At 43.0% G+C, this 27,480-nt stretch overlaps 1 protein-coding gene across 1 annotated transcript; it reads right to left on the reverse strand.

Moving 5' to 3' along the window:
• Positions 1-3,177: 3,177 nt before the first annotated feature.
• mgll (monoglyceride lipase) lies at positions 3,178-27,238 on the reverse strand. The gene is made up of 8 exons (XM_020506072.2): positions 26,904-27,238; positions 25,140-25,284; positions 14,443-14,549; positions 12,835-12,971; positions 7,512-7,622; positions 7,177-7,266; positions 5,187-5,402; positions 3,178-4,301 (listed from the first exon to the last, which is right to left on the reverse strand). Exons 2-8 carry the CDS (start codon positions 25,262-25,264, stop codon positions 4,179-4,181), a joined length of 909 nt encoding a protein of 302 aa, XP_020361661.1. The 5' UTR covers positions 25,265-25,284; positions 26,904-27,238; the 3' UTR covers positions 3,178-4,178.
• Between the last annotated feature and the right edge of the window lie 242 nt (positions 27,239-27,480).

Consider the following 27,480-nt stretch of genomic DNA (forward strand, 5'->3'; position numbering starts at 1 on the left):
TCATTTTCCTCCCTCGTGATGCCATCTATTTTGTGAAGTGCACCAGTCCCTCCTGCAGCAAAGCACCCCCACAACATGATGCTGTCACCCCCTTGCTTCATGGTTGGGATGGTGTTCTTCAGGTTGCAAGCCTCCCCCTTTTTCCTCCAAACATAACGATGGCCATTATGGCCAAACAGTTCTATTTTTGTTTCATCAGACCAGAGGACATTTCTCCAAAAAGTACAATCTTTGTCCCCATGTGCAGTTGCTAACCATAGACCAGTAGTAACTGGTCCCCTCCCTCAGTGGTATGACGGCTGTGTGGTCCCATGGTGTTTATACTTGCATACTATTGTTTGTACAGATGAACGTGGTACCTTCAGGCATTTGGAAATTGCTCCCTAGGATGAACAAAACTTGTAGAGGTCCACAATTTGTTTTCTGAGGTCTTGGCTGATTTCTTTTGATTTTCCCATGAGGTCAAGCAAAGAGGCACTGAGTTTGAAGGTAGGCCTTGAAATACATCCACAGCTACACCTCCAATTGACTCAAATTATGTCAATTAACCTATCAGAAGCTTCTAAAGCCATGACATCATTTTCCAGATTTTTCCAAGATGTTTAAAGGCACAGTCAACTTTGTGTATGTAAACTTCTGACCCACTGGAATTGTGATACAGTGAATTATAAATTAAATAATCTGTCTGTAAACAATTGTTGGCAAAATGACTTGTGTCATGCACAAAGTAGATGCCCTAACCGACTTGCCAAAACTATGGTTTGTTAACAAGAAATGTGTGGTGGTTGAAAAACGAGTTGTAACGTCTCCAACCTAACCTATGTAAACTTCCGACTTCAACTGTATATACAGCCTCCTGTGTACATAAGTGGACATTATAAAGGGACATATTTTTCTTATAAAACAATGGCCAGTTTAGGTCATAGTTTCATGTTTTATTTATAACAAATAGGCTAAGTCTGGCCCATGAATTCATTGTGTTTTTTCAATATGACCTGTGCTCTGATTGAGTTTGGCACCCCTGAGCTAGAGTATCTATTTATGTAGCTAGCTATTTATTTAGCAAGCTAAAATCACGGAGCCGTTAGCTAGCTAGCTGCTAGGAAGATGTCACTGGAGCAGTGGGTGAGTGACCAACTTTTTTTCGGTGGCTACAGCTAGAGGTGCAGGTGTCATTTGGTTTACTGCCAATATGTGAATCGTTTTGCTAGCTACTTATGCTGAACTTAAATGACTGTTATCCACAGTTAGCATATCTCTTAGTTGTCAGTCAAATGTATTTGGTATCGATCAAATGGGCGGGCAGGCAGGCTAGTTCCCATTCAGTTGTCAAAACGTGTGTTGGAACAAGCATGCATTGGAGCCGGCTACTATTCACCATCGTTTATTAGTTACTATATGTCATTCCCAAACATTCTATGAATTTATCAAAATGTGAAAATTAACATATCTAAGTGCTCGCTTGTCAGATTTTTTTTTTTAAGTGTAATATTCTTCCTGGGGAGCATATGAACAGATTTTAATACGTTTTCATGTTGCTTAAAAGCTGTCAGTTCCATTTTAAATGAACACTATGGCATTCAGTTACAACACAGTGTGCTTTTTTACCATGCTGGTAAGTAGCTTGCTAGCTAAAAGACACAACCCAGATGAAGAGGTTAGTTACCAGCAGAGGTGGGACCAAGTCATTGTTTTACAAGTCACAAGTAAGTCTCAAGTCTTAGCACTCAAGTCCCAAGTCCTAAACTTTGAGTTTCGAGTCCTAAACAGGTCATAATGTGCTCTTCACTAAATGTAATACCATTTCGTATTTTTAACAAGAGTAATAGTTAGTATATTACATTTACATTCATTTAAAAAATATATATTTATTACTTTCCAAATAAACATAATTCCATGGAAATACATTGGTATCCATGAGAAAGACCCCCCATAGCGATCGACTATCGAGGATCGCAATCGGGCGAGGTAGGCTTGTACACAATCGCCCAACACACACACACACACACCCTCTCTGTGTGTGGTTAGAGTAGGCTAGCGTATGCTCAATCTTGGGTGCAATGATCACGTTCCCGCACTGACTGACTGTGTGGAGGTTCATTGATTTAACGTTACGTTAGCCTACATGCTACACAAGCAAAGTTATAAATATATATATAGCTGTCGGCTATATTAGCCGCGACTTACTGTTCTTTGTGCAGCTTCAAATGTCGAACAAAGTTGGAAATTGTTGCTCCTCCGTCTGTAATTTTCTTCCCGCATGTTTTGCAAGTTGCAATCCGTTTTTTGTTGACTATTTATATTCGAAAATAATAATTTGGGGTATCATCTTTCCAAAGGCTCCGACTGAATTCACCCACCGACATTCCTCTGCACTGCCACACGCAACTTTTTCTCAGCTGCTACAATTTGATTGACTGCTGTCCGATTCAAACTGTAATCTGAACTTCTTAAAGAGAGTTGATGCGCTGCACACTTGTTTTAATAGCATCATTTTTAACATTTGGGCTTGGGGAGGGTATCAAGTCAGTTCGAGTCAAAAGTCTAAAGTCCAAGTCAAGTCACGAGTCATTGGTGTTAAAGTCAAAGTCGACTTGCAAGTCATCATATTTGTGACTGGAGACTGACTCGCTTTCACGTTCTGCTTGAAGCTATCTTACGGTTTGTAAACAAAGCTGTATGATGTGCACACGCGATGATGGTTTTAAGGCGTATTTACATATTTCAATTAGTTAAGATTACAGGACACTACCATTGGTGTATAAAATGTCTGGCTTTATGTGATGTTGCATAAAGCCGGAAGTACCACCTGCCTCCTGAATCCATGCGTTTGACATGGGGGGAGGGGACCAGTAACTCTATGATCAACTTTGTCAATGTACCAGATAGTCATTTTTCATACTTGGGTCAACCTACTATGAACTTGTTTCATCTGAATATTTGATGAAAAACATGATTTTCACTATTCGGGACCTTTAAATAAAAGTATAAAATGAAGCACTTCCGACACCAGTGTTGTGTTGGCTCCTTAGAGTTGACCAGCTAGCCTCTTCAGTACGTTAGCTTCACAGTTAACGTCACCACAGTTATCTACTTTACCGTACCTGATAAGTCCCATCTTGTTTCTGTCAGCTCCTCGTTGATTGATGTTGGCGTGGGAAGAAGGAAACCACGACCTTCTCTCTTTCTGCTGTTTATTGACAGTTTGTTAACCACACAAAGACGGACTAGCTCCAGCACGATAACTATGTGTTCCATGCCGGGGCCATCTGTCAAGTCAATCTGACACTCAAACAATATAAGAGAGCTTTCATCCGATTGGCCAGTAAGCATCAATCATAAATGTAACAAGATAGGTGGGCTTTCCACTCATAACAATACATTGTAATCTGTATTAGTCCAATGCAGACTATGGGGAACACCCATAAATGTTGATGTTGCAGGTGGTACCCTAAGGCCCTGTCAGCTTCATAAATGCAGAGTCAACTGCAGCGAAGTGATGCCTTTGTCTGTACACTGCATCTACTGTATAATGGGTCACAGCATGCCTCGTTTTACAGTGGCGCTCCAATGGATTCAACCTTTTTTTTTCTGAGATGCTGCCATGGTAACGGGCTTCAGCTTCTGGTCTTGGGCTGCAGCCACCAAAAACCTGCAGTTCTGACAAATAACCATTGGGGGCAGCAGTCTGGGGGCGTTCAAAAAAGTCCAAGATGTTTGACTCTATGATCAGAAGATCTGAGATATGGAGGGGAGAACAAAGGCCAGTTGTCTCCACGGCAACACACAAAAGGGAGCGCCGCAGCATGGGGGGAATTCAACACGTTTCTGTCGGCCTGGTGATCACCGTGGTTACAAATTACAAAAATGCCTCTGTGAATTGCGCTTGGCCCAGCTCTCAGCATGGCTCTCTTTGAACTCAGTACAGGGAGACATGGCTGATATATGTACTATGACCTGCTGCCTGGCATCTGGGGCACAGCTGTTGTTCCTAATGTAGAGCCTGGTAAATCAGGACTTCCCTACAATGGCCCTAGCGGTCCAAAGATTACTGACAAGTTGGCATTAGTATTTCAAATGGTCAGTACAAATGTAGAAAGGTTTGAGGTTCATACAGTGGTAATACAGCATGGAGGGCAGGGTTGGTTGGGATGGGGGGGGTGCAGAGGAAGAGGAGACTAGGACCCCTGAGAAGGAGACGCAGGGAGACGCTCGGAGATCCAGCCGGTGACTTCCTTGAGCACTGACGCTGCAGTCTCTGGGAGTTCATGGTGCAGGGCATGGTATGCTCCGTCATATACCTGAAAGAGAGAGAACACACACGATAAGCTCTATCTGTTACCTCTCTGTGTTCCCTATTTCTCACCCTCTCTGTTCCCCCTCTCTTTAGTGTGACAAGTGATGATGATGTATGGACTTGGAACAGCCAGTTAAACAAATAGAGAATGAAATGAAAAAGAGAAGTTCAAGAGCAGATAAGATGGTGTCCATTCTAAATATACTGGCTTGTCTATATCAGTTTGTATGACTCAGTGTCTGAGCTATTCAGGTCTGTCGACATTTCTGTTTCGGCCTGTGCAGGGCTAGTCAGAGACATACACTACCGTTCAAAAGTTTGGGGTCACTTAGAAATGTCCTTGTTGTTGAAAGAAAAGCACATATTTTGTCCATTAAAATAACATCAAATTGATCAGAAATACCGTGTAGATAGTGTTAATGTTGTAAATGACTATTGTAGCTGGAAACGGCAGAAAAAAGAAAAAAAAATGAATATCTACATAGGCGTACAGAGGCCCATTATCAGCAACCATCACTCCTGTGTTCCAATGGCACGTTGTGTTAGCTAATCCAAGTTTATCATTTTAAAAGGCTAATTGATCATCAAACCCACAAATGCTGATGCTCCAGATACTCATCTCGTCTAAAGAAGGCCAGTTTTATTGCTTCTTTAAGCAGTACAGTTTTCAGCTGTGCTAACATAATTGCAAAAGGGTTTTCTGATGATCAATTAGCCTTCACAACGTGCCATTGGAACACAGGAGCGATGGCTGCTGATAATGGGCCTCTCAAAAACAAGGACATTTCTAAGAGACCCCAAACTTTTGAACGGTAGTGTATATTTAACCATACCATATATTTATCTAAATATATTTGATCTAAATATATGGCTCTGGTGCTAGTCCCACCTTGATCTTCTTGTCCGTGCTCTGGGCCTTGTCAAACATCATCTGGGACCCTCCGATGTCACACAGCTTGTCGACGTCGCCGTGGAGAAGCAGGAAGGGCCAGGTGATGGCGGGGATCACTCTCTCGATCCGCTCCGACGCGCCTATCATCTGCATGGCAAATGACACACGTACCCCACCGTGATAGATCAACTCGTCAGTGTCATATGCTTCCACCTGCAGGGTAAAGGAAGTGACTGTTGAGTGACCATTTCCCTTAGATGTTCACTGATAGTAACCCATAGGGCGCTTGGCATTTCTCAATATTGACCCATGATGTGCATACTACTGTATAGGATATGGCCTGATATATCAGATATGGTGGTGGGTCGCTGCTAAATTGTTGCCGCCACACCAAAATAAAAACTTTCAACCTTTTTCTAAATACATTTTCGGGATAGAAAAACGCTTTCAGTGTAAAGTTAAACGACTAAAACTAGACAGAAAGTACCTTCATTAGTCACGCCCCTTGACTTTTTCCACGTTTTGTTGTGTTCCAGCCTGAATTTAAAATAGATTCTATTGAGATTGTGTCACTGGCCTACACACAATACCCCGTAATGTGAAAGTGGAATTGTGTTTTTCAAAGATTTTTTACTAATGAAAAGCTGAAATGTCTTAAATCAATAGGTATTCAACCCCTTTGTTATGGCAAGCCTAAATAAGTCACATAAGTGGAATGGAATTACTCAGTGTGCAATAATAGTGTATAACATGATTTTTGAATGACTACATCATCACTGTAACCCACACAACCAAATTATCTGTAAAGGTCCCTCAGTCAAGCAGTGAATTTCAAACACAGATTCCACCACAAAGACTGTTGAGGTTTGCCAATGCCTCGCAAAGAAGGACACTTATTGGTAGATGGGTAAAAATACAGAAAGCAGATATTGAATATCCCTTTGAGCATGGTGAAGTCACTAATTACACTTTGGATGGTGTATCAATACAACCAGTCACTACAAATATTCAGGAGACCTTCCTAACTCAGTTGCCGGAGAGGAAGGAAACAGCTCAGTGATTTCACCATAAGGCCAATGGTGACTTTAAAACGGTTACAGAGTCTAATGGCTGTGACAGTAGAAAACTGAGGACGGATCAACAACGTTGTAGTTACCCCACAATACTAACCTAAAAGACAAGAGTGAAAAGGAAGCATGTACAGAATACAAATATTCCAAAATATCCATCCAGTTTGCAATAAAGTAAAGTAAAACTGCAAAAATCCAGCAACACATCACTGAGTACCACCCTTCATATTTTTAAGGATGGTGGTGGCTGCATCATGTTAAGCTTGTCATCGCCAAGGATTAAGGGAGATTTTTTATATTTGAAATAAACTGAATAGATCTAAGCACAGGCAAAATCCTAGAGGAAAACTGAATTCAGTTTGCTTTCCAACAGCCCAAGGTGATAATAACATGTATTGAATCAGGGGTGTAAATACTTATGTAAATGAGATTTCTGTATTTCATTTTACTAACATTTGCTCAAATCCATTTGGAATTCAGGCTTTAACACAACAAAATGTAGAATAAGTCAAGGGGTACGAATAGTTTCTCAAAGCACTCATTGTAGAAAATACAATTGATCTATATATTTTTGAATAATATAACCTTTGACACCTAGAAATCACCAAAAAGAAAGCTAGACTGTCAGGGAGAATCGAAAAGTCCCAAAACGATGAATTTAGGAGTATTTTTGGCATGGTTGGATTACTGACAGGGCACGCAAGGCACCGACTGGGATCCGCATTGGTTTTGTATTAATGTCTGAGCATAAGAACACAGAAATAGCCATGGCAAAATGCGTGGAAGTGCAGCATTTTTTTTCTCTCTGTCGCCAATTCCCGACCGGTTCAAAACAGAGAGCTGGACGATCTGGATCTCAGTCAAGCCTCTATTGTGGAGCTGAGGATGCACACACACATTCCATAGACCAGACCTACCTGTGTTTGGTCCCGTGAAATCCATTTAGACTTAATCAAGCCCAGAGTGAGACTGGGCACAATGTGATTTGCGACTTTAACCAGGAACACCTGCAGAACAAAGAGGAACAACCACAGAGATTACAAAGGCATGTAATGGAGAGCTAATACAGCTCAGGTCAGTGGTCGTTAAAGGGATTAATGGAGTGGTTAACATTGGTGACAGGCTAAATGTGAGGGGACTGGGTGCAGGTGAAACCCCAGAAATAGAATTCCTAGAACGGGCATCCCCGTTAAAGAATAGGTGGGTAATGAGTGGATAGGAAGAAAAGCCTATTTCTATGGGCAAAACCCACCTTGAAGGGCGTGGCAGACTCTGGGTTCATCCTGACCATAGGAGCGATCAGAGCCACGCCGGCAAAGTCGCTCGGTCGTGCACACGCCGTCAGAATTGAGATGGCTCCACCCTGAAGAAAAAGGATGGAGAAACGATGACGTCTTTTGTGATTTAAAGGAAAACTCCACCCAAAAACTATCATTTGGTATTTGTTTCATTAATCCATTGCTGATATCCCAAAATGTTTTGCATGTCAGCAATGAAGTTTTCAAGATCTAGAACTTTCAAAATACAGAAATACAATTCAAAAGGCACTCGCACATCTGAGCTATCTTTGTCTTTACCAGCGTCGACCCTTACACTATCTTTGTCTTTACCAGCGTCGACCCTTACACTATCTTTGTCTTTACCAGCGTCGACCCTTACACTATCTTTGTTGCAGGTGTACGGTAACAATTGAATAACATGAACGAAACGAGAAACCCGTGCACGGCTCATACCGGCTATACACTGTGTATATACCAAACATTATGAACACCTTCCTAATATTGAGTTGCACCCCCTTTAAAAGTCCTTCTTTAACCCATCTCCTCCCCTTCATCTACACTGATTGACGTGGATTTAACAAGTGACATCAATAAGGGATCGTAGCTTTCACCTGGATTCACCTGGTCTGTGTCATAGAAAGAGTTTTGTATACTCAGCGCATTTCTGTATTTTGAAAGTAATATATCTTGAGTACTTGAGTGCTGACATGCAAAACATGTTGGGACTATATCAACAAAACAATGGATCAACGAAACAAATATCAAAAGATAGTTTTTGGATGGAGTTTTCCTTTCAATCAAATACGCAAGGGTAAACTAATTAGGTGTTACGCAACGGCTTCCTAGAATCAATCAATTTGGCACGGATAATTGTGGAGGGCTTTTGGGAGGCAAATTTGTTTGAACAGTGTTTGTCTGCCCTCTCTTTGTCAGTTGTTTGAATATTCATGAGAGTGGGGGCCTCTATCGAGTGAGCCTCTAAAGAGATGGGCTGTTGAGAAAAACATTTCCCACCAGCGAATGAAATGAAAGTCAAATGCACTGAACATCGCAAACACGGCTAAATCTATATAGCGATAACTATACAATTTAATTGAATAAATATGTCTCTATGTAGGTGATCTCTATGTATCTATATCTATACTAACTAATCGAGAGACCAAAAACAAGTTGTTGATTGAGTAATGCTTATTCTGTTTTGTCAAATCCCATTCAGGGTTAGTTTCAGCCTGATTCAACTGTCTGGTCAAACAGTGAGTGAACTCCAGTGAATTTAGGGAATCTTCCCTGCTAGTTCTGAGCTGTTATTGGAGGGTTTGCTAGTGATATCGGCACCAAACGAGCCATGTTGGGTCACGGCCTTCCCATACCAAGAAAGGCTTTCTGGGGTAACGGCTCCTGACTGAAGGAGCCAAGAATGAATGGAGAGAGAGAGAGAGAGAGAAGCCTTTGGAGGGTTGGGCAGGAAGGGTGAGCGTTGGGAACAGAGGTGCTCTTTAAGGAATTGATTATACCAAGAGAGGCCTCCACCAGAAACAAACACACAAGCTCATCCCCTCTTGCACTGAGGGAAAGAATACTTGCATTGTGTTGCGTCCCCTCACACTATGAAGACTCTGATTGTGGTTATGTAAGGCGCGAACACACTGACATTACATAAAGGCCTAGCACTGAAGAAGTGGGACATGGAAGAGGGCCAGACATACAGAGCCAGGGGAGGAGAGGTGGAAGGAGGAAGGAATGGGTCAGGAAATACAGAAAGAGAGGAGGAGAAGGAGGGACGGAGAGAGGATTTGGCCAGTAAAGGAGCAAGGGTCTATATTGCTCACTAATCAGAACCGCAGTGAACGGTCAGTAGAAGAGTGGACAGTGTGGGCAAGGTTTAGCCTCGATTAGAGGGTACACTGGACTTTGTTGTTGAGTGCAGTGAGGTCAGTGAGGGTCACCAGTCAATTCTGTCACGCCCTGATCTGTTTCACTTGTTCCTTGTGATTGTCTCCACCCTCTCCAGGTGTCGCTTATTTTCCCCAGTGTATTTATCCCTGTGTTTCCTGTCTCTCTGTGCCAGTTCGTCTTGTATGTTTGTCAAGTCAACCAACGTGTTTAACCCGTTCTCTTTTTGATCGTCTTCACGGTTTTGACCCCTGCCTGACTCTGGACTACTTTCCTGCCTGCCTGATCATCCTGCCTGTCCACGACCATTCTCTTGCCTTCCCCTATTGGATGAATAAATATTGTAAAACTCCAACCATCTACCTCCTGTGTCTGCATCTGGGTCTCGCCTGGTGTCATGATAAATTCAGCTGCCAGTGCAAGTATTGCAGTAAAGGATTATTTGGGACCACATGTATCTGGACTAGCCTGTTTCTGGATTAAGATTCTCCTCTGTAATCTGAAACATGCCATTTGTGTTGACTGAGACCACAGGCTTCGGGGCTTTAATGTCGATAATAGTGGTGGTGGAATTTGCCCCTGACACAGGAAATGCCCAATTTGACACTGCTCATACATTACAGTCTAATGGGTTCTAAGCATGGCTTGTTCATATACAGTTGAAGTCGGAAGTTTACATACACTTTAGCCAAATACATCTAAACTCAGTTTTTCACAATTCCTGACATTTAATCCTAGTAAAATTCCCTGTTTTATGTCAGTTAGGATCACCACTTTATTTTAAGAATGTGAAATGTCAGAATAATAGTAGAGTGATTAATTTCAGCTTTTATTTCTTTCATCACATTCCCAGTGGGTCAGAAGTTTACATACACTTAATTAGTATTTGGTAGCATTGCCTACATTGTTTAACTTGGGTGAAACGTTTTGGGTAGCCTTCCACAAGCTTCTGATAATAAGTTGGATGGATTTTGTTCTATTCCTCCTGACAGAGCTGGTGTAACTGAGTCAGGTTTGTAGGCCTCCTTGCTCGCAAATGCTTTTTCAGTTCTGCCCACACATTTTCTATAGGATTGAGGTCAGGGCTTTGTGATGGCCACTCCAATACCTTGACTTTGTTGTCCTTAAGCCATTTTGCCACAACTTTGGAAGTATGTTTGGGGTCATTGTCCATTTGGAAGACCCATTTGTGACCAAGCTTTAACTTCCTGACTGATGTCTTGAGATGTTGCTTCAATATATCCACATAATGTTACTCTCTCATGATGCCATCTATTTTGTGAAGTGCACCAGTCCCTCCTGCAGCAAAGCACCCCCACAACATGAGGCTGCCACACCTGTGCTTCACTGTTGGGATGATGTTCTTCGGCTTGCAAGCCTCCCCCTTTTTCCTCCAAACATAACGATGGTCATTATGGCCAAACAGTTCTATTTTTGTTTCATCAGACCAGAGGACATTTCTCGAAAAAGTACAATCTTTGTCCCCATCTGCAGTTGCAAACGGTAGTCTGGCTTTTTTATGGCTGTTTTGGAGCAGTGGCTTCTTCCTTGCTGAGGTTATATCGATATAGGACTCATTTTACTGTGGATATAGATACCTTTGTACCTGTTTCCTCCAGCATCTTCACAAGGTCCTTTGCTGTTGTTCTGGGATTGATTTGCACTTTTCGCACCAAAGAATGTTCATCTCTAGGAGACAGAACGCGTCTCCTTCCTGAGTGGTATGATGGCTGTGTGGTCCCATGGTGTTTATACTTGCGTTCTATTGTTTGTACAGATGAACGTGGTGCCTTCAAGCATTTGGAAATTGCTCCCAAGGATGAACCAGACTTGTGGAGGTCAACAATTTTTTTTCTGAGGTCTTGGCTGATTTCTTTTGATTTCCCCATCCTGTCAAGCAAAGAGGCACTGAGTTTGAAGGGAGGCCTTGAAATACATCCAAAGGTACACCTCCAATTGACTCAAATTACGTCAATTAGCCTATCAGAAGCTTATAAAGCCATGACATCATTTTCGGGCATTTTCCAAGCTGTTTAAGGGCACAGTCAACTTAGTGTATGTTAACTTCTGACCCACTGGAATTGTGATACAGTGAATTAAGTTAAATAATATGTCTGTAAACAATTGTTGGAAAAATGACTTGTGTCATGCACAAAGTAGGTGTCCTAACCGACTTGCCAAAACTACAGTTTGTTAACAAGAAATTTGTGGAGTGTTTGAAAAATTAGTTTTAATGACTCCAACCTAAGTGTATGTAAACTTCTGACTTCAACTGTACATTCATGGCTGGTTTGCTGGACACAGATTAAGCCTAGTCCTGGACTTTAAATGGAGCTTCCCCATTGAGAACCTTTAGTCTTAGACTATGCTTAATCTGTGTCGGGGAAACTGGCCAACATGCCTGTAAAATACAAGGCCGTACCTCACTCCACAGGCTTTTCCATTACAATAACTTCCCAATAAAACGTCCTGTTTAAACATTTACTAAAATTGCCTTTATTCCGCTCCTAGTAGAGCTAAGTTATCTCATTTGAACTGCATGTCAAATCTAAAGGAAGGCTGTCTAATTGTGCACAGCTGGTGGTGCATGAGAGAATCTAAAGGACGTTATCACAACGAGGATCTCGACGTATAGGCTATAGGTGGTTTCCATTGTTCAGGCGCTTTACAGCAGAGATCAGTCACAGAACAGCAGAACAAGCAAACAGAGGCAAAGGCAGAGCAGCAGGGAAGGGAAATGAGGCCTGTAACGCTAAATACGCAAAATCCCTTTTAAGGCCTGACTTGGCCCTGTTGGTATTTACATAGCTAGACTTTCAAAGGACACCGTTTCCCATGAGCATAGACGCACGAGCTGTGATGTCAGAGCATCTGTGGTCATCTGAGTCACACCGAGTGTGTTGAACGAAGTCCTTGTATAATGTTTGTGTAATGGATATAGCCTCGAACTAACCCTGGCCCTATGACTTCTGAGAACTGTGTTGAGAGGTAAACACCATAGCCGCTGGCAATGATACAGCCTCAGTGTTTGGACAAGGAATAAACTAGAGACGGTACGGTACCATGGAGACATTTTACATTTGGGTAATTTAGCAAACGCTCTTATCCAGAGCGACTTACAGTTGGTACATTCATCTGAATACAGTGCGGTAGGACAACCACATACCACAGGCGAGTGTTAGTTCATGAACGTGACCCCAGTATTTTGACAAGGAAGATACTAGATACCTTTATTGTTTTTTTCACTTTTGTATATTATCTACCTCACTTGCTTTGGCAATGTTAACACATGTTTCCCATGCCAATAAAGCCCCTTGAATAGAATTGAATACTATAGAGTGTACCGTACCACAGAGTGGCCCCAGTCTTTGGTCAGAGAGCAGACTACAGAATGTACCGTACCATAGAGTGTCCGATGATGAAGATAGGCAGGTCGGGGTGTCGGCCCTTCATCAGATCAATGTGCTGGAGGGAGTCTCTGACAAACACCTGGAAGTCCTTAATATTCATCCGGTCTCCTTCACTCTGGCCATGGCCAACTGATGGAGGGAAAAAGAGATAGATATAGAGGGAGAGAATGAAAGATTTATAGGAAGATTTATATATATATATGAGAGGGCGAGAGAGATTTAGAGGGAGAGAGAGATTTAGAGGGAGAGAGAGATGAGGACAAGGCACCATTGTAATTGACAGAGACCATAGAGGAATACATTTCCCACTCTACCCTTCATTACTCTCTGTACAGACGAGCCAGATGAGACGGAGAGGGAGAGCCATTCTCCATCTCCGTACGTGCCAATCCATCCTATGTTATCCTGCCAGCTGTCCCTCCCTCCTCCCATTACCTTCCAACACCTTGCTCTGAACATGCCGCTGAAGCTATGTGAAAGGTGCGTTGCCATGGCACCACGGCACCAGCTACAGTTTCAACATTCAGAACATGTGCCGTTCACCCTCTCTCCCTTTCCATCCTCCCCCCCCCCCCCCCCCCCCCCCTCACACTTTTCTCTCCCCATAATATCTTCCACTGATTATGGTGCAAGTCGCGGGATGTCAGTCGCGGGATGCTGTTATTTTTTCTTCTGCAGTGAAGTGTGTGTGTGTGTGAGTGTGTGCATGCTCGTATGTGTCAAAAATCCCACTCTCACCTCATGATTTCAATACTTCTGTGATTACTTTGAAACGCAATGGGAAACATTGAGTTTAAAAAATAATTGTTGTAGACAAAATAAAGAAAAATATCTAACACAACATTTAGTAACATTCATTCTCGTTACTGTATAATAACCTTGGAGGGGGGGGGGGAATCCATGTTAGTAAGTCAAGTTTTACTTTGATACAGTATGAATCATTAATGAAGATGACATTCCCAGAGGTCTGTACAGGTCTGAGTGCTGTACACTGACACAACTCTCATTTGGTGTTGACTCTTAGAGCTGTTGCTCAACTCAACTGGGACCTGCTCTACTTCACTATGAGACTGGGTGACACTCACTCAGTCACCGTTCCTATTCTAAACTAAAACTTACAAACTGTTCTAGCGATAACAAACATATTACGCCGTGGCATCACATTTGTCTCTGCTAAGATTTCCACTGGTATTTTACTAGCAGTAAATGATGTGGCTGCAATGGGTAGTAGGACTTCTCCAGTATTTTTGGTGGCAATTTCTGTACTGTAAAATTAAGTGCTACCTCTGTGACTCTACTAAGAAGCGCTGCATGACAGTGATGTAGTCAAGTCACTAAAGCCTCGAGTTGCCAAGTTGCTTTCCAACCATTTCATTACAGTTGCACATTTGTAATGCTGAAAGGATAAGACAGCTATCTAACATTTGATGTTGCAGCTAGTATGTTGAATTACGCAAAAGAGAGAGATTTTCTAACAACCAACCGGTCGAGTCCAACCGGTCGAGTCCAAGTGGTCGAGTCCAATCGCTACTTGAGTCTGAGTCAAGTCCGAGTCCTGGACTCAAGTACTACAACACCGCTGCAGCGTGCTTTGGCTCACCGTGGTCGTGCGCAAAGACGAGCAGGGACTGCTCCTTCAGGGTCTGGCCGATCTCATCATACGGCCCAGAATGCTCTCCTGCCCCATGTGCCACGAACACCAGAGCCCTGCAGGACACGAGGAAGAAGAGTGAAGTCAGACACATTTCATGCACACCACTTGCACTATATTCAAACACTCAGAGGGAGTGTTGCAAATTAGTTGACGAGGGCACTCCGATTATTTTTGATTTGTCGCTAATTGAGTTGGCGAGCCCTCTATCGGAAGGACGTGGTTGGGACTTGAGTCCACTCATCCAGTGACTAGATAGGGATCATATCAACAACGCTGTGAGAACATCCTCTTGATCGCCCATCGAGGGGTTTCGTCATAATAAAACATTCCACATCTTGTCTTTCAGTGAAAGCAGTTATCTGAACCGCACCGCACCCTTGTTTGCCCACAGAGCAGCAGAGTTAACTGGAACCAGACAGAGGTTGGAATCTCCAATAACAGACACATAGCCATGGGAAAGAGTGGCGAACCAACTCAGCTTGCCAGTAAGGCTTTGGTTCCTGCTTATAACCAGTCTACAAAATGGAGTGAATCTCTCAGTCAGATGCAATTAGCCTGAACGTGTTCAGAGAAGGAGAGTGAATGGAAGAGATTGAGAGAGATGGAACAGAGGGAGAGAGAGAAAGAGAGTAGCTGTTCATCAAGCTTGATTAGTGGTTTCTCTGTTCCAGTTTCTCTCTCTCTCTCTCTCTCTTTCATTCTCTCATTCTTATTTCAGAGCCTCCGGCTAGCTAGAGATTGCCATGCACTTGTTGGCTGAGGAGCCGCTCATAGTGTGCCTTTTGTGTGAACATAATGTTCCCAACACACATGGGACAGTAGGGCTTCTATAGAGCTTATCTCAGTGGATTGTGGCGAGTATATTCAGTGTCTTGGGAATGGGAGTGGGGAGTTGAAATGTTCTCTCTCCCTTTCACTTTCTCCCTCTCTCTTTCTCTCCCGCTCCCTCCCTCTATCTCACCCTCTTCCTCTCTCTCTCCAAGGAATTTGAAACCCACTTGTCTCACAGAATGTGGCTTCGACCCAAATGCTGCCTCCAGCCCGAAATAACATAACGTTTTTGACACTGCATTCAACAAGCCATCTCCGTGAGACGCAGACTGAACTCTGACGAGTCACTCTGTATGGCGTATCAGTCTGTATGTGTGTGGTCGAGGGAGGGAGCGAGGGAGCGAGGGAGCGAGCGATAGAGGTAGAGGTTGTGAATTGGCCAGGGCCTGAACACTGACGGCTTAATCACATTAAGAGTCTGAGCCGCTCGACACTTAAGGGTCAAAACCCTAATTTAACTGACTACAGCAGGACTGGAGACTGAGGACAGCGCAGGTGAATACTGCTACAACCAGAAGTGCCAAATGAGCATGTCTAGGTGCAGATGTCATTTCCACTTTGATCACGGAAAATGTAGAGTAATAGACAGTGAGAAAGCCAGAGAGAAGGGAAGTGAGGAAAAAAGCAGTAAGACAAGCAATTCAAGCCTGCCTTGTCTGGTAGGGAATTGTTGTAATCCTGACTCCAAACATCAACATCAATAGTGTAATGACCCACTTAACTATATGCAGGCTGTGCGTGTATAATTTACAATATATCATTTGGTGGGTGTTTTTATATTTGTCATATTTCACACATGCACTGTGTGTGAGGGATAATCTACGAGGGGCCATGTGTTCTCAGGTAAATAGTGCACGACCATGGAAGGAGTGGAACTGACCTTCGACAGAGTTATTATATTCCAGAGAACGAATAGAGCCCTGAGTTGTTTATCCCTTTTATACCATGGCTAGAAATTGACATACTGTATTTACCGCTAGAATGTATTCATTTGCCAGTAGAAATGTGCCAACATCCACTGAAGTAGCTATCAAGTTTACTAGCTAGCTAGATAGCCACATTAGTTGCCTTGGTAACCAAAGAAACCGACTTGCTAGCATAGCTAACCAAACCATCATCCTAGCTTGCTATTATGAAAATGGAATTCGACAATGCCAATAATGTTTTCAATTCGGCTTTTGCTTTCAAAAGCAGCTCAAATATAGAACACGTAAGAATGAATTTCATATTCATGGATCTATACCGTGCAATTACACCGTGCGTTATTTAAGCAATAAGGCCAGAGGGTGTGTGGTATATGGCCAATATACCACAGCTAAGGGCTGTTTTTAAGTACAACGCAACACAGCGTATTCAAGACTCGAACCACCCAGTTTATAAGTGTGTATTAATACGCATGTGTGAATTGGAAATGTTTTTTTCCCTGTGTCTCCCTGAGACACCCTCGGAGAGTGGGGTCACGGCCAGGGTCTGCCATTATCAATGATGACCCTGGAGCAATTAGGTTTAAGTGCCTTGCTCAAGGACAGATATTTCACCTTGTCTGCTCTAGATTTTGAAAAAGCAACCTTTAGGTTACTGGCCCAATGCTCTAACTCCTAGTCTCTGTGTGTGTGTGTGTGTGTGTGTGTGTGTGTGTGTGTGTGTGTGTGTGTGTGTGTGTGTGTGTGTGTGTGTGTGTGTGTGTGGAGCCAGGGCTGTAGCCAGGGTCTGAGGTTTAGTGAGGCCTAGACAGGGGGGATTGGAAATTCTTCAAATTTCCAAGAAATTTTTTGAAAGTTTAAGCTTATTTACTGCATTTCTATACAATTAAAAAATTATAAAATTCCCGGAAACTTTCCAGCCCGGAAACGGCGGCTGAACTCCTCAAACTGGTCCAACGCCGCATCTCCCTCTCTCCACACGCCGTTGGCCCACTCCAGGGCTCTCCCGGTGAGGCACGAGACGAGGGCGACCACCCGCCGGGTGAACGGTGGCTAGGTTCAGGTCTAATTGTAACAGGAACCCCCGGCAGTTCGCAGCCCTCCCGTCGTACTCCTGCGATAAGAAGAGACAAATCCCACTGGGTTCAGTCGGGAAAGAGGCGCTCAGGGAAGACCCCGGTTGTGTTAGTGGAGGCGTTGGAAAAACTCCCTGTCTCTCCCAGTGGTCCATTGTCTGGACAACGCGGTCCATGGTGTTGCCAAGATGGTGTAGTATTGCTGCCTGCTCCTGGACGTGCTCCTCCACCCCTATGGCCGGGGTACCTTCTCCTACTGACTCCATAGTTTCAGGTCAGTGTTTCTGTAAGGGTGTTTAACTGGCGGCAGAGAAGTCAGACACAGGAGAGAAATAGCTGTGTTTCCAACGGCGCAGTTTTTTACACAAAAAAACACCGGAAAACATAATAATAAAAATCAATGGGTAACATAACCCGACGCACACCAGTACAGACGTACACATACACTTACAATAAACAATCACCCACAATGACATGAGGGGAAACAGAGGGTTAAATATACAACATGTAATTGATGGGATTTGGAACCAGGTGTGATGGAAGACAAGACAAAACCAATGGAAAATGAAAAATGGATCGGTGATGGCTTGAAGGTCGGTGACGTCGACCGCCGAACAAGGAGAGCGACCGACTTTGGCGGAAGTCGTGACAACAGTGATGCAGACAATTACATTGATGGAAGCCACAATCTATCTGAAATATTAAAGCTGATCTACCCATAAAATAGTAATAATTAAATAACAGAATATCGCTATCTGCCAACCTTTACGCTACCCAGTCGGTATTTCGGCCATGATTACTACAAGTTTAGATAGCTGGCTGGACTAACTAGACTAATTTACCAATCTAAAAAATATTAACTGAAATGGGCTAATTGAGTGTGTGTCGATAAGTGACATATAACAAGAGGAAAACCGCGGATGCACAACCAAGTTTTGAAATTGCACCTTGTATATTCTACTATTCTAACTCTCAACAGTAAGTTGAGACCCCAACTGAGTAAAAATATATATTTACACTACTGGTCAAAAGTTTTAGAACACCTGCTCATTCAAGGGTTTTTCTTTATTCTTACCATTTTGTACACTGTAGAACAGTAGTGAAGACATCAAAACTATGAAATAACAAATATAAAATCATGTAGTAACCAAAAAAGTGGCAAACAAATCAAAATATATTCTAAATGTTTGATTCTTCAAATTGCCACCCATTTCCTTGATGACAGCTTTGCACACTCTTGGCATTCTCTCATCCAGCATCACCTGGAATGCTTTTCCAACAGTCTTGAAGGAGTTCCCACATATTTTGAGCACTTGTTGGCTGCTCTACGGTCCAACTCATCCCAAATCATCTCAATTGGTTTGAGGTCAGGGGATTGTGAAGGCCAGGTCATCTGATGCAGCACTCCACCACGCTAATTCTTGTTAAAATAGCGCTGACACACCCTGGAGGTGTGTTGGGTCATTGCCCTGTTGGAAAACAAATGATAGTCCCACTAAACCCAAACCAGATGGGAATGTGGGCCTTGAATTCTAAATAAATCACAGACTGTGTCACCAGCAAAGCACCCCCACACCATAACACTTCCTCCTCCATGCTTTACGGTGGGAATTAGACATGTGGAGATCATCCATTCACCCACACCGCGTCTCACAAAAACACGGTGGTTGGGACCAAAAATCTCCAATTTGGACTCCAGTCTCTTCTTCTTACTGGTGTACTTTAGTGGAGGTTTCTTTGTAGAAATTCGACCATGAAGGCCTGATTCACACAGTCTCCTCTGAACAGTTGATGTTGAGATGTGTCCCTTACTTGAACTCTGTGAAGCATTTATATGGGCTGCAATTTCTGAGGCTGGTAACTCTTCAGCAGAGGTAACTCTGGGTGTTCCTTTCCTGTGGCGGTCCTCATGAGAGCCAGTTTCATCATAAAGCTTGATAGATTCTTCAAGTGCAGTCGCAAAAACAGGCACACCTGTTAATTGAAATTCATTCCAGGTGACCTCATGAAGCTGGTTGAGAGAATGCCAAGAGTGTGCAATGCAGTCATCAAGGAAATGGGTGGCAATTTGAAGAATCTAAAAAATAAAATATATTTTGATCTGTTTAACACTTTTTTGGTTACTATACGATTCCATGTGTTATTTGATAGTTGTGATGTCTTCACTATTATTTTACAATTTAGAAAATACAAAAAATAAAGAAAGACCCTTGAATGAGTAAGCATTCTAAAACTTTTGACCGGTAGTGTATATGTTTAAAAAAAAAAGAAATTACAGAGGTCCGGACCTCGGTGTCCTCATACATTTTGTTATGTTACAGCCTGATTTTAAGATGAATTCATGTGAGATTTGTTGTTACTGGCCTGCACACAATACCCCATAACGTCAAAGTGGAATCATGCTTTCAAAATGTTTACAAATGAATTAAAAAGGAAAAGCTGAAACGTCTTGAGTTAATAAGTATTCAAGCTCTTTGTAATGGCAAGCCTACATAAATTCAGGAGTAGAAATGTGTTTTACAAGTCACCTACCAAGTTGCATGGACTCTGTGTGTGCAATAATAGTGTTTAATGTGATTTGTTTAATGACTACCTCATCTCTGTACCCCACACATACAATTATCTGTAAGGTCCCTCAGTCGAGCAGTGAATTTCAAACACAGATTCAACCACAAAGACCAGGGAGGTTTCCAATGCTTCGCAAAGAAGGGCACCTATTGGTAGATGTGTAAAAATATATAAAGCAGACATTGAATATCCATTTGAGCATGGTGAAGTTATTAATTACATTTTGGATGGTGTATCAATGCACCCAGTCACTACAAAGATACAGGTGTCCTTCCTAACTCAGTTGCCGGCGAAGAAGGAAACCGCTCAGGGATTTCGCCATGAGGCCAATGGTGACTCTAAAACAGGATCAGAGTTTAATGGCTGTGATAGGAAAAAGGTGAGGATGGCTCAACAACATAGGAGTTACTCCACAATACTAACTTAAATGACAGAGTGAAAAGAAGGAAGCCTGTACAGAATACAAATATACCAAAACATACATCTTGTTTGCAACAGGGCACTAAAGTAATAATGCAAAGAATGTAGCAAAGCAATTCACTTTTTGTCCTGAATACAAAGTGCAATGTTTGGGGCAAATTACTGAGTACCACTCGCCATATTTAGAAGCACAGTGGTGGCTGCGTCATGTTATGGGTATGCTTGTAATCGTTAAGGACTAGGAAGTTTTTCAGGATAAAAAAATGTAATTGAGCTAAGCACAGGCAAAATCCTAAAGGAAAACCTGGTTCAGTCTGCTTTCCACCCGACACTGGGAGATGAATTCACCTTTCAGCAGGACAATAACCTAAAAAAACAAGGCCAAATCAGCACTTGAGTTGCTTACCAAGAAGATAGTGAATGTTATTGAGTGGCCAAGTTACAGTTTTGACTTACATATAGTTTAAAATCTATGGCAAGACTTGAAAATGTTTGTCTAGCAATAATCAACAACAAATTTGACAGAGTTTTCAAAAATGTTGAAAAGAATAATGGTCACAATCCAGGTTGTTGCACAATCCAGGTGTGGAAAAATCTTTGATATGTACCCAGAAAGACTCAAAGCTTTAAACTCTGCGAAAGATTTTACTACAAAGTATTGACTTAGGGCTTTGAATACTTATGTAAACGAGATATTTCGTTATTTTGTTTTCAATAAATGTACAAACATCTTTTCACTTTGTTTTTATACGCCATTGTTTATAGATGGGTGAGAATTTTTTAAAACATTTTTAAATCAGGCTTTTCCAAGAAAATGTGGAATATGTCAAAGGGTATGAATACTTTCTGAAGGCACTGTATATAGTTACGGCCCTGTGTATACAAAGACAGCCAGGTCTCACTGGTTCACAGCCCCCAGATTATTTATTGAAAGATCTGTCAATCATTGTAAAGGTGCCCTCCCCTCTCCCGGCACCTTTCACCTACTTCTTTTCCACCAGCAGCCCCTCACTCTCTAGCCTCTAAATGCACAGTAAGCGATGTCATCAATGGACATGTATGGCAGAAGTTGCATGAATTTGATGTTGTAAACAGGCATTTATTTTAGTCCAATCTTTAAAACCCGAGGCTGAATCTCACAGAATCTCTTGTCATAAAGGGGAGAATCCATAGGATAGTTTGTAGATTTCTATACCAAATGTGCATTTTTTATAGATGATGCCACCACATGAACAGAATGCCCTAAAAATATGTTTATATCTGCTTTTCCCACCTCCATATGAGATGCCCAAACTAGCCTTCAGTCTAAACTATAGCTCATTTGTTAAACAAAGTACTATGAAAGTGCACTACTATAAACTGACCCACACTACTGTTAATAGAAGTCATTCAATTAGCAGTACTCTAGGGACAGATGGTGGTAATAATAACAATAACAATAAAATATGGGACTTATATAGCACCTAGACCGCGGTGAGGATGGGGGGGGGGGGGGGGGGGGTACCGGTACAGAGTCAATGTATGGGGGCACAGGTTAGTCGAGGTAATTGAGGTAATATGTAAATGTAGGTAGAGTTAAAGTGACTATGCATAGATAATAAACAGGGAGTAGCAGCAGCGTAAAAAGGGGGGGGGGACAATGCAAATAGTCTGGGTAGTAATTTAATTAGATGGTCAGGAGTCTTATGAAGCTGTTAAGAAGCCTTTTGGACCTACACTCGGAGGTCCGATACCGCTTGCCGTGCAATAGCAGAGAGAACTGGGTGGCTGGAGTTTTTGACCATTTTTAGGGCCTTCCTCTGACACCGCCTGGTATAGGTGGTCCTGGATGGCAGAAAGCTTGGCCCCAGTGATGGTGCAGCTGTAGAACTTTTTGAGGATCTGAGGACATATGCCAAATCTTTTCAATCTCCTGAGGGAAATAGGTTTGGTGTGTTTGGACCAGGATATTTTGTTGGTGATGTGAACACCAAGGAACTTGAAGCTCTCAACCTGCTCCACTACAGCCCTGTCGAGAATAATGGGTGAATGGGGGCGTGCTCGGTCCTCCTTTTCCTGTAGTCCACAATCATCTCCTTTGTCTTGATCACATTGAGGGAGAGGTTGTTATCCTGGCACCACACAGCTAGGTCTCTGACCTCTTCCCTATAGGCTGCCTCATTGTTGTCGGTGATCAGGTTGTGTTGTGGGCAAACTTAATCATGGTGTTGGAGTCGTGGCTGGCCATGCAGTCATGAGTGAACAGGGAGTACGGGAGGGGACTGAGCATGCACCCCTGATGGGTGCACCCCTGAGGGGCCCCCGTGTTGAGGATCAGCGTGGCAGATGTGTTGTTACCTACCCTTACCACCTGGGGGTGGTCCATCAGGAAGTCCAGGATCCAGTTGCAGAGGGAGGTGTTTAGTCCCAGGGTCCTTAGCTGAGTAATGAGCTTTGAGGGCACTATGGTGTTGAACACTGAGATGTAGTCAATGAATAACATTTTTTCCAGGAGAGAAAGAGCAGTGTGGAGTGCAATAGAGATCGCATCATCTGTGAATCTGTTGGGTGGTATGCAAATTGTTATGTGTCTAGGGATTCTGGGATAATGGTGTTGATGTGAGCCATGACCAGCCTTTCAAAGCACTTAATGGCTACAGGCGTAAGTGCTACGGGTCAGTAGTCATTTAGGTAGGTTACCTTAGTGTTCTTGGGCACAGGGACTATGGTGGTCTGCTTGAAACACGTTGGCATTACAGACTCAGTCGGGGACAGATTGAAAATGTCAGTGAAGACACCTGCCAGTTGGTTAGCGCATGCTTGGAGTACACATCCTGGTAATCCTTCTTGCCCTGTGGCCTTGTGAATGTTGATCTGTTTAAAGGTCTTACTCACAGCGGCTACAGAGAGCGTGATCACACAGTCATCCGGAACAGCTGATGCTCTCATGCATGCTTCAGTGCTGCTTGCCTCGAAGTGAGCATAGAAGTAATTTCACTGGGCAGCTCGCGGCTGTGCTTCCTTTTGTAGTCTGTAATAGTTTGATGGTTCGTCCGAGGGCAGAGCGGGGTTTTTTATAAGCGTCCGGGTTAGAGTCCCGCTCCTTAAAAGCGGCAGCTCTACCCTTTAGCTCGGTGCGAATGTTGCCTGTGGCTTCTGGTTGGGGTATGTACGTACAGTCACTGTGGGGACGACGTCATCGATGCACTTATTGATGAAGCCAGTGACTGATGTGGTGTACTCCTCAATGCCATCGGAAGAATCCCGGAACACATTCCAGTCTGTGCTATCAAAACAGTCCTGTAGCTTAGCAACTGCATCAGCTGACCACTTCTTTATTGACCGTGTCACTGGTGCTTCCTGCTTTAGCTTTTGCTTTTAAGCTGGAATCAGGAGGATAGAATTATGACAAATGGAGGGTGAGGGAGAGCTTTGTATGTGTCTCTGTGTGTGGAGTAAAGATGGTCTAGATTTGATTTTACCTCTGCTTGCACATTTAACATGCTGGTAGAAATGAGGTAAAACGGATTTCAGTTTCCCTGCATTAAATTCTCCCTGGCCACTGCCTCTGGATGAGCGTTTTCCTGTTTGCTTATTGCCTTATACATCTCATTGAGTGCGGTCTTAGTGCCAACATCGGGTTGTGGTGGTAAATAGACAGCTACGAAAAATATAGATATAAACTCTCTTGGTAAATAGTATGGTCTACATCTTATCATGAGATACTCTACCTCAGGCGAGCAAAACCTTGAGACTTCCTTAATATTAGATTTTGTGCACCAGCAGTTGTTTACAAGTATACACATACCACCACCCCTTGTCTTACCGGAGGCGGCGTAAACCCCGCCAGCTGTATGTTATTCATGTCATCGTTCAGCCACAACTCGGTGATACATAATATATTACAGTTTTCAATGTCCCGTTGGTAGGATATTCGTGATCATAGCTCGTCTATTGTACATTGGCTAGTAGGACTGATGGTGGAGGCAGATTATCCACTCGCCATCGAATCCTTACAAGGCACCCCAACCTACGTCCCAGATATCTCTGTCTCTTTCTCATGCGAATCATGGGGATTTGGGCCTTGTCGAGTGTCTGAAGTAAATCCTTCATGTCCGACTAGTTAAAGAAAAAGTATTCGTCCAGTATGAGGTGAGTAATCGCTGTCCTGATATCTAGAAGCTCTTTTCGGTCATAAGAGACGGTGTACAAAATCAATTACAAACAACTCGAAAAAACACACACAATAGCACAATTGGTTAGGAGACCGTAAAATGGCAGCCATCTCCTCCGGCGCCATTCTTATCAAGAGAATGGCGCAGTGACATGTTGCAGACTAGCCTATGTGACAGGAGCTGTGTGTGTGATGCGAGACAGATTCTCAATACGCCCACAAACAAGGAACATGATCACATCACTAGAGGTAGTTTAGAAAACTAAATAGTCTCGTGGATAAGAGCCTTGGGTCAGAAACTGAAAGGTTGCTGGTTCGAATCCCTGAGCTGATTAGGTGAAAAATCTGTTGATGTGCCCTTCTTCACTCTGCTAAATGACTCAAATGTCAAATGAAACCAGAGCGAGGGTGAGTCTGTTACACTGCAGGCTCCATGGTTTGGTGTGACACTACAGTCCAGATGTTGTGTGGGCCTCTCTGTTTCCAGGGCCAACTCTCTGATGTAGTGGAGTCTGTTCCACTTTAGATGGCATGAGGGAGCAGGGGGCAAGCACAGGACTGTATAACTCCCTGAATGGAGGACATTAGGTTCTATTTTAGTTGAATCTATCACAGTCTCTAGCATAGCATACATGTCCGTTTTTTTACACCTCACATGACATTTAATTTCACCTTGGGGGGTCCTCTGGCTCCCAGTAGCGGCAGAATAAGTGCTGTCCGTCGGCGTTGACGAAGTGCTTCAGGTCGGCGTAGGAGACACCTTGCGGAGTCCGCCGCGGATCTTCTGGTTCGGGCATGTAGACGCCTAGGAGCCACTCTGCAGCATTAACAGGGAGAAACAGATAGTAGGTCGATGCTGTACAGATATGACAGACCAGCGAAAAGTGGCCGAGACATGCAAGTGACCAAGACATCCATTGTTTGCAATTTTTCACTAATTATCCGGCTGGCACTCAGCAGAAAGCGACTCAGCGGCTCCAAAGGAATGTTTTCAATTCGATACAGCGACATAAGTCATGGAACCATAAACCTATGTTGAAATCTCCTCTCCCCAGGTGACTGTGGTCACATTCACCCTCCACTACAACATTCACCCTCCACTACAAGTTTTATGGCAATGGCGAGTGCAAATGGGTTGCCATCTAGGCTATGTTACAGTAACAACAGGCTACAGTGCAGTCAAGGTGAGTGAGTTTTTATTTCACCTTTATTTTAACAAAGAAAACATATTGAGACCTAGGTGTTCTTGTACGATATGTTAGATTAAAGAAGACAGACAGACACAATTGTCAAGTTCAATAATTGTACAACCCCTACAAACTGGGTCCAGGGAACAGCCCAGCTAGTCGATTATCTATCAAACTGGACTCCGTAACACTAGGTCTCTTTTACAAAGGTGTATATACAACAAAAAATTTAAGCCTACCCATTATACCCAAACGTGTACACATTAAAATACAAAAATACAGTCATGGGAATCACAAATACAACACCACAAATCAACCAGAAAAACCGTTACATTCCGACACAAATAAGACCCCAATCAATACTTTAAATTACTGAACGGCACCAGAATATCAAGATGAAAATGTATTTTGAATTTAGTTCCAGCAATATGGTGCATTAAAACTAAAAGCAGATTTACCTAGCTCAGTGGAGACCCTAGCAACCTCAATAGTTAACCAATCCTGTGAACGGTTAATCAACTCGGGTGTCTATACTTGAAGAGCATAGTTAGATAAGACAGACGTTTATGAAGAATGTAGGCTAGAATGAATGTCGTGGAAAAGAGTCTGCCAGTAAAAATAGACCGCACTATTTCCTGAGGTCTAGTTTCAGCTATTGCCTAATAATAACCTACGTCAAGTTTATGTAGGCTTGTGATACCAAATGTACATTTTATCCAATGTGTGCCTTGGAATAGCCCATGAGTCAATTATCTATTGATGGCAGTGCCACTGATATAAATATTGGTAGATAGGGCCAGATAGATTAAAGTCTCAAGGGACATGATGTGACAGTGTCGACTCACACTACCAGCTTTGGCGCTGTCATAAGAGGCGTAAAATAGCCTACAAAAAAACTCAACCTCCCTCCCCCATTGTAGCTGTGACAAATATTTAACCAGAAATGACAGAAAACCTTTGATGTTATTTTTGACAGGCTGAATGTGATATTTACATTGGGCCATATGGGTCTCCCGTCCACCTCAACCTCTGAATATTGTTTCAACCCAACCATGTTGCTACTTATAACAATGTAACGATACGTGACATTTTTGTGATGTAATTGGCATACCCGTCACATTTGTCACATTGTTATAAGGAGCAACATTGTATCTGTTGAAACAGTATTCAGAGGCTGAGAATGGAAGCAATGCATGCAGGACTTGTTTTTTTTTTTAAGTGATAAATGTCCCAAAAAAAGTTGACCAACCTTATGTCCTGAAAGGTCTGTAAAGTTGCGCTTCCTCACAAACGGCTCTGCCTTCTCCGCGCTCTCTGCTGAGGTTGCGTGGCCGCTCGTAGGCTGAAGAATGTAGAGAGAGAAGCGTGCGCGAGGAAACATCAATACACACGGACTGAAACCCGTTCCCAGTGGCGGAGGCACCTTTTAGTACTAGACCTCCTCTCTATCCGCTCTGTCATTCTGCTGAGCCCCAAATGGGGTCTCCCCGCCCCCCTCTCTCTTGCTCTCTCATTTCAATTTCTCTCTCTCGCTCTCTGTCTATATATATATCTTTGTTTTGTTACATCTGTCATTCTGCATGTGTTCTGCATGTCCAGAGCAGAGCTGGTATTGGCTAGAGGTTATGGGGAAACAGATAATGGGTGAATCAAAATCAAATCAAATGTATTTATATAGCCCTTCATACATCAGCTGATATCTCAAAGTGCTGTACAGAAACCCAACCTAAAGCCCCAAATATCAAGCAATGGAGGTGTTGAAGCACGTTGGCTAGGAAAAACTCCCTAGAAAGGCCAAAACCTAGGAAGAAACCTAGAGAAGAACC

The sequence above is a fragment of the Oncorhynchus kisutch genome, linkage group LG17, assembly GCF_002021735.2.
Source record: "Oncorhynchus kisutch isolate 150728-3 linkage group LG17, Okis_V2, whole genome shotgun sequence".
Lineage (NCBI taxonomy): Eukaryota > Metazoa > Chordata > Actinopteri > Salmoniformes > Salmonidae > Oncorhynchus > Oncorhynchus kisutch.

What these genes read in the sequence shown, in the direction of transcription:
- mgll (XM_020506072.2), bottom strand. Translation starts at nt 25,264, where the DNA reads ATGCCCGAACCAGAAGATCCGCGGCGGACTCCGCAAGGTGTCTCCTAC. An exon ending in GAGCCAGAGGACCCCCCAAG is followed by an intron (nt 14,550 to 25,139) that starts GTGAAATTAAAT and finishes CGTGTCCTGCAG; the next exon opens with GGCTCTGGTGTTCGTGGCAC. An exon ending in AGTCTGCCACGCCCTTCAAG is followed by an intron (nt 7,267 to 7,511) that starts GTGGGTTTTGCC and finishes TTTGTTCTGCAG; the next exon opens with GTGTTCCTGGTTAAAGTCGC.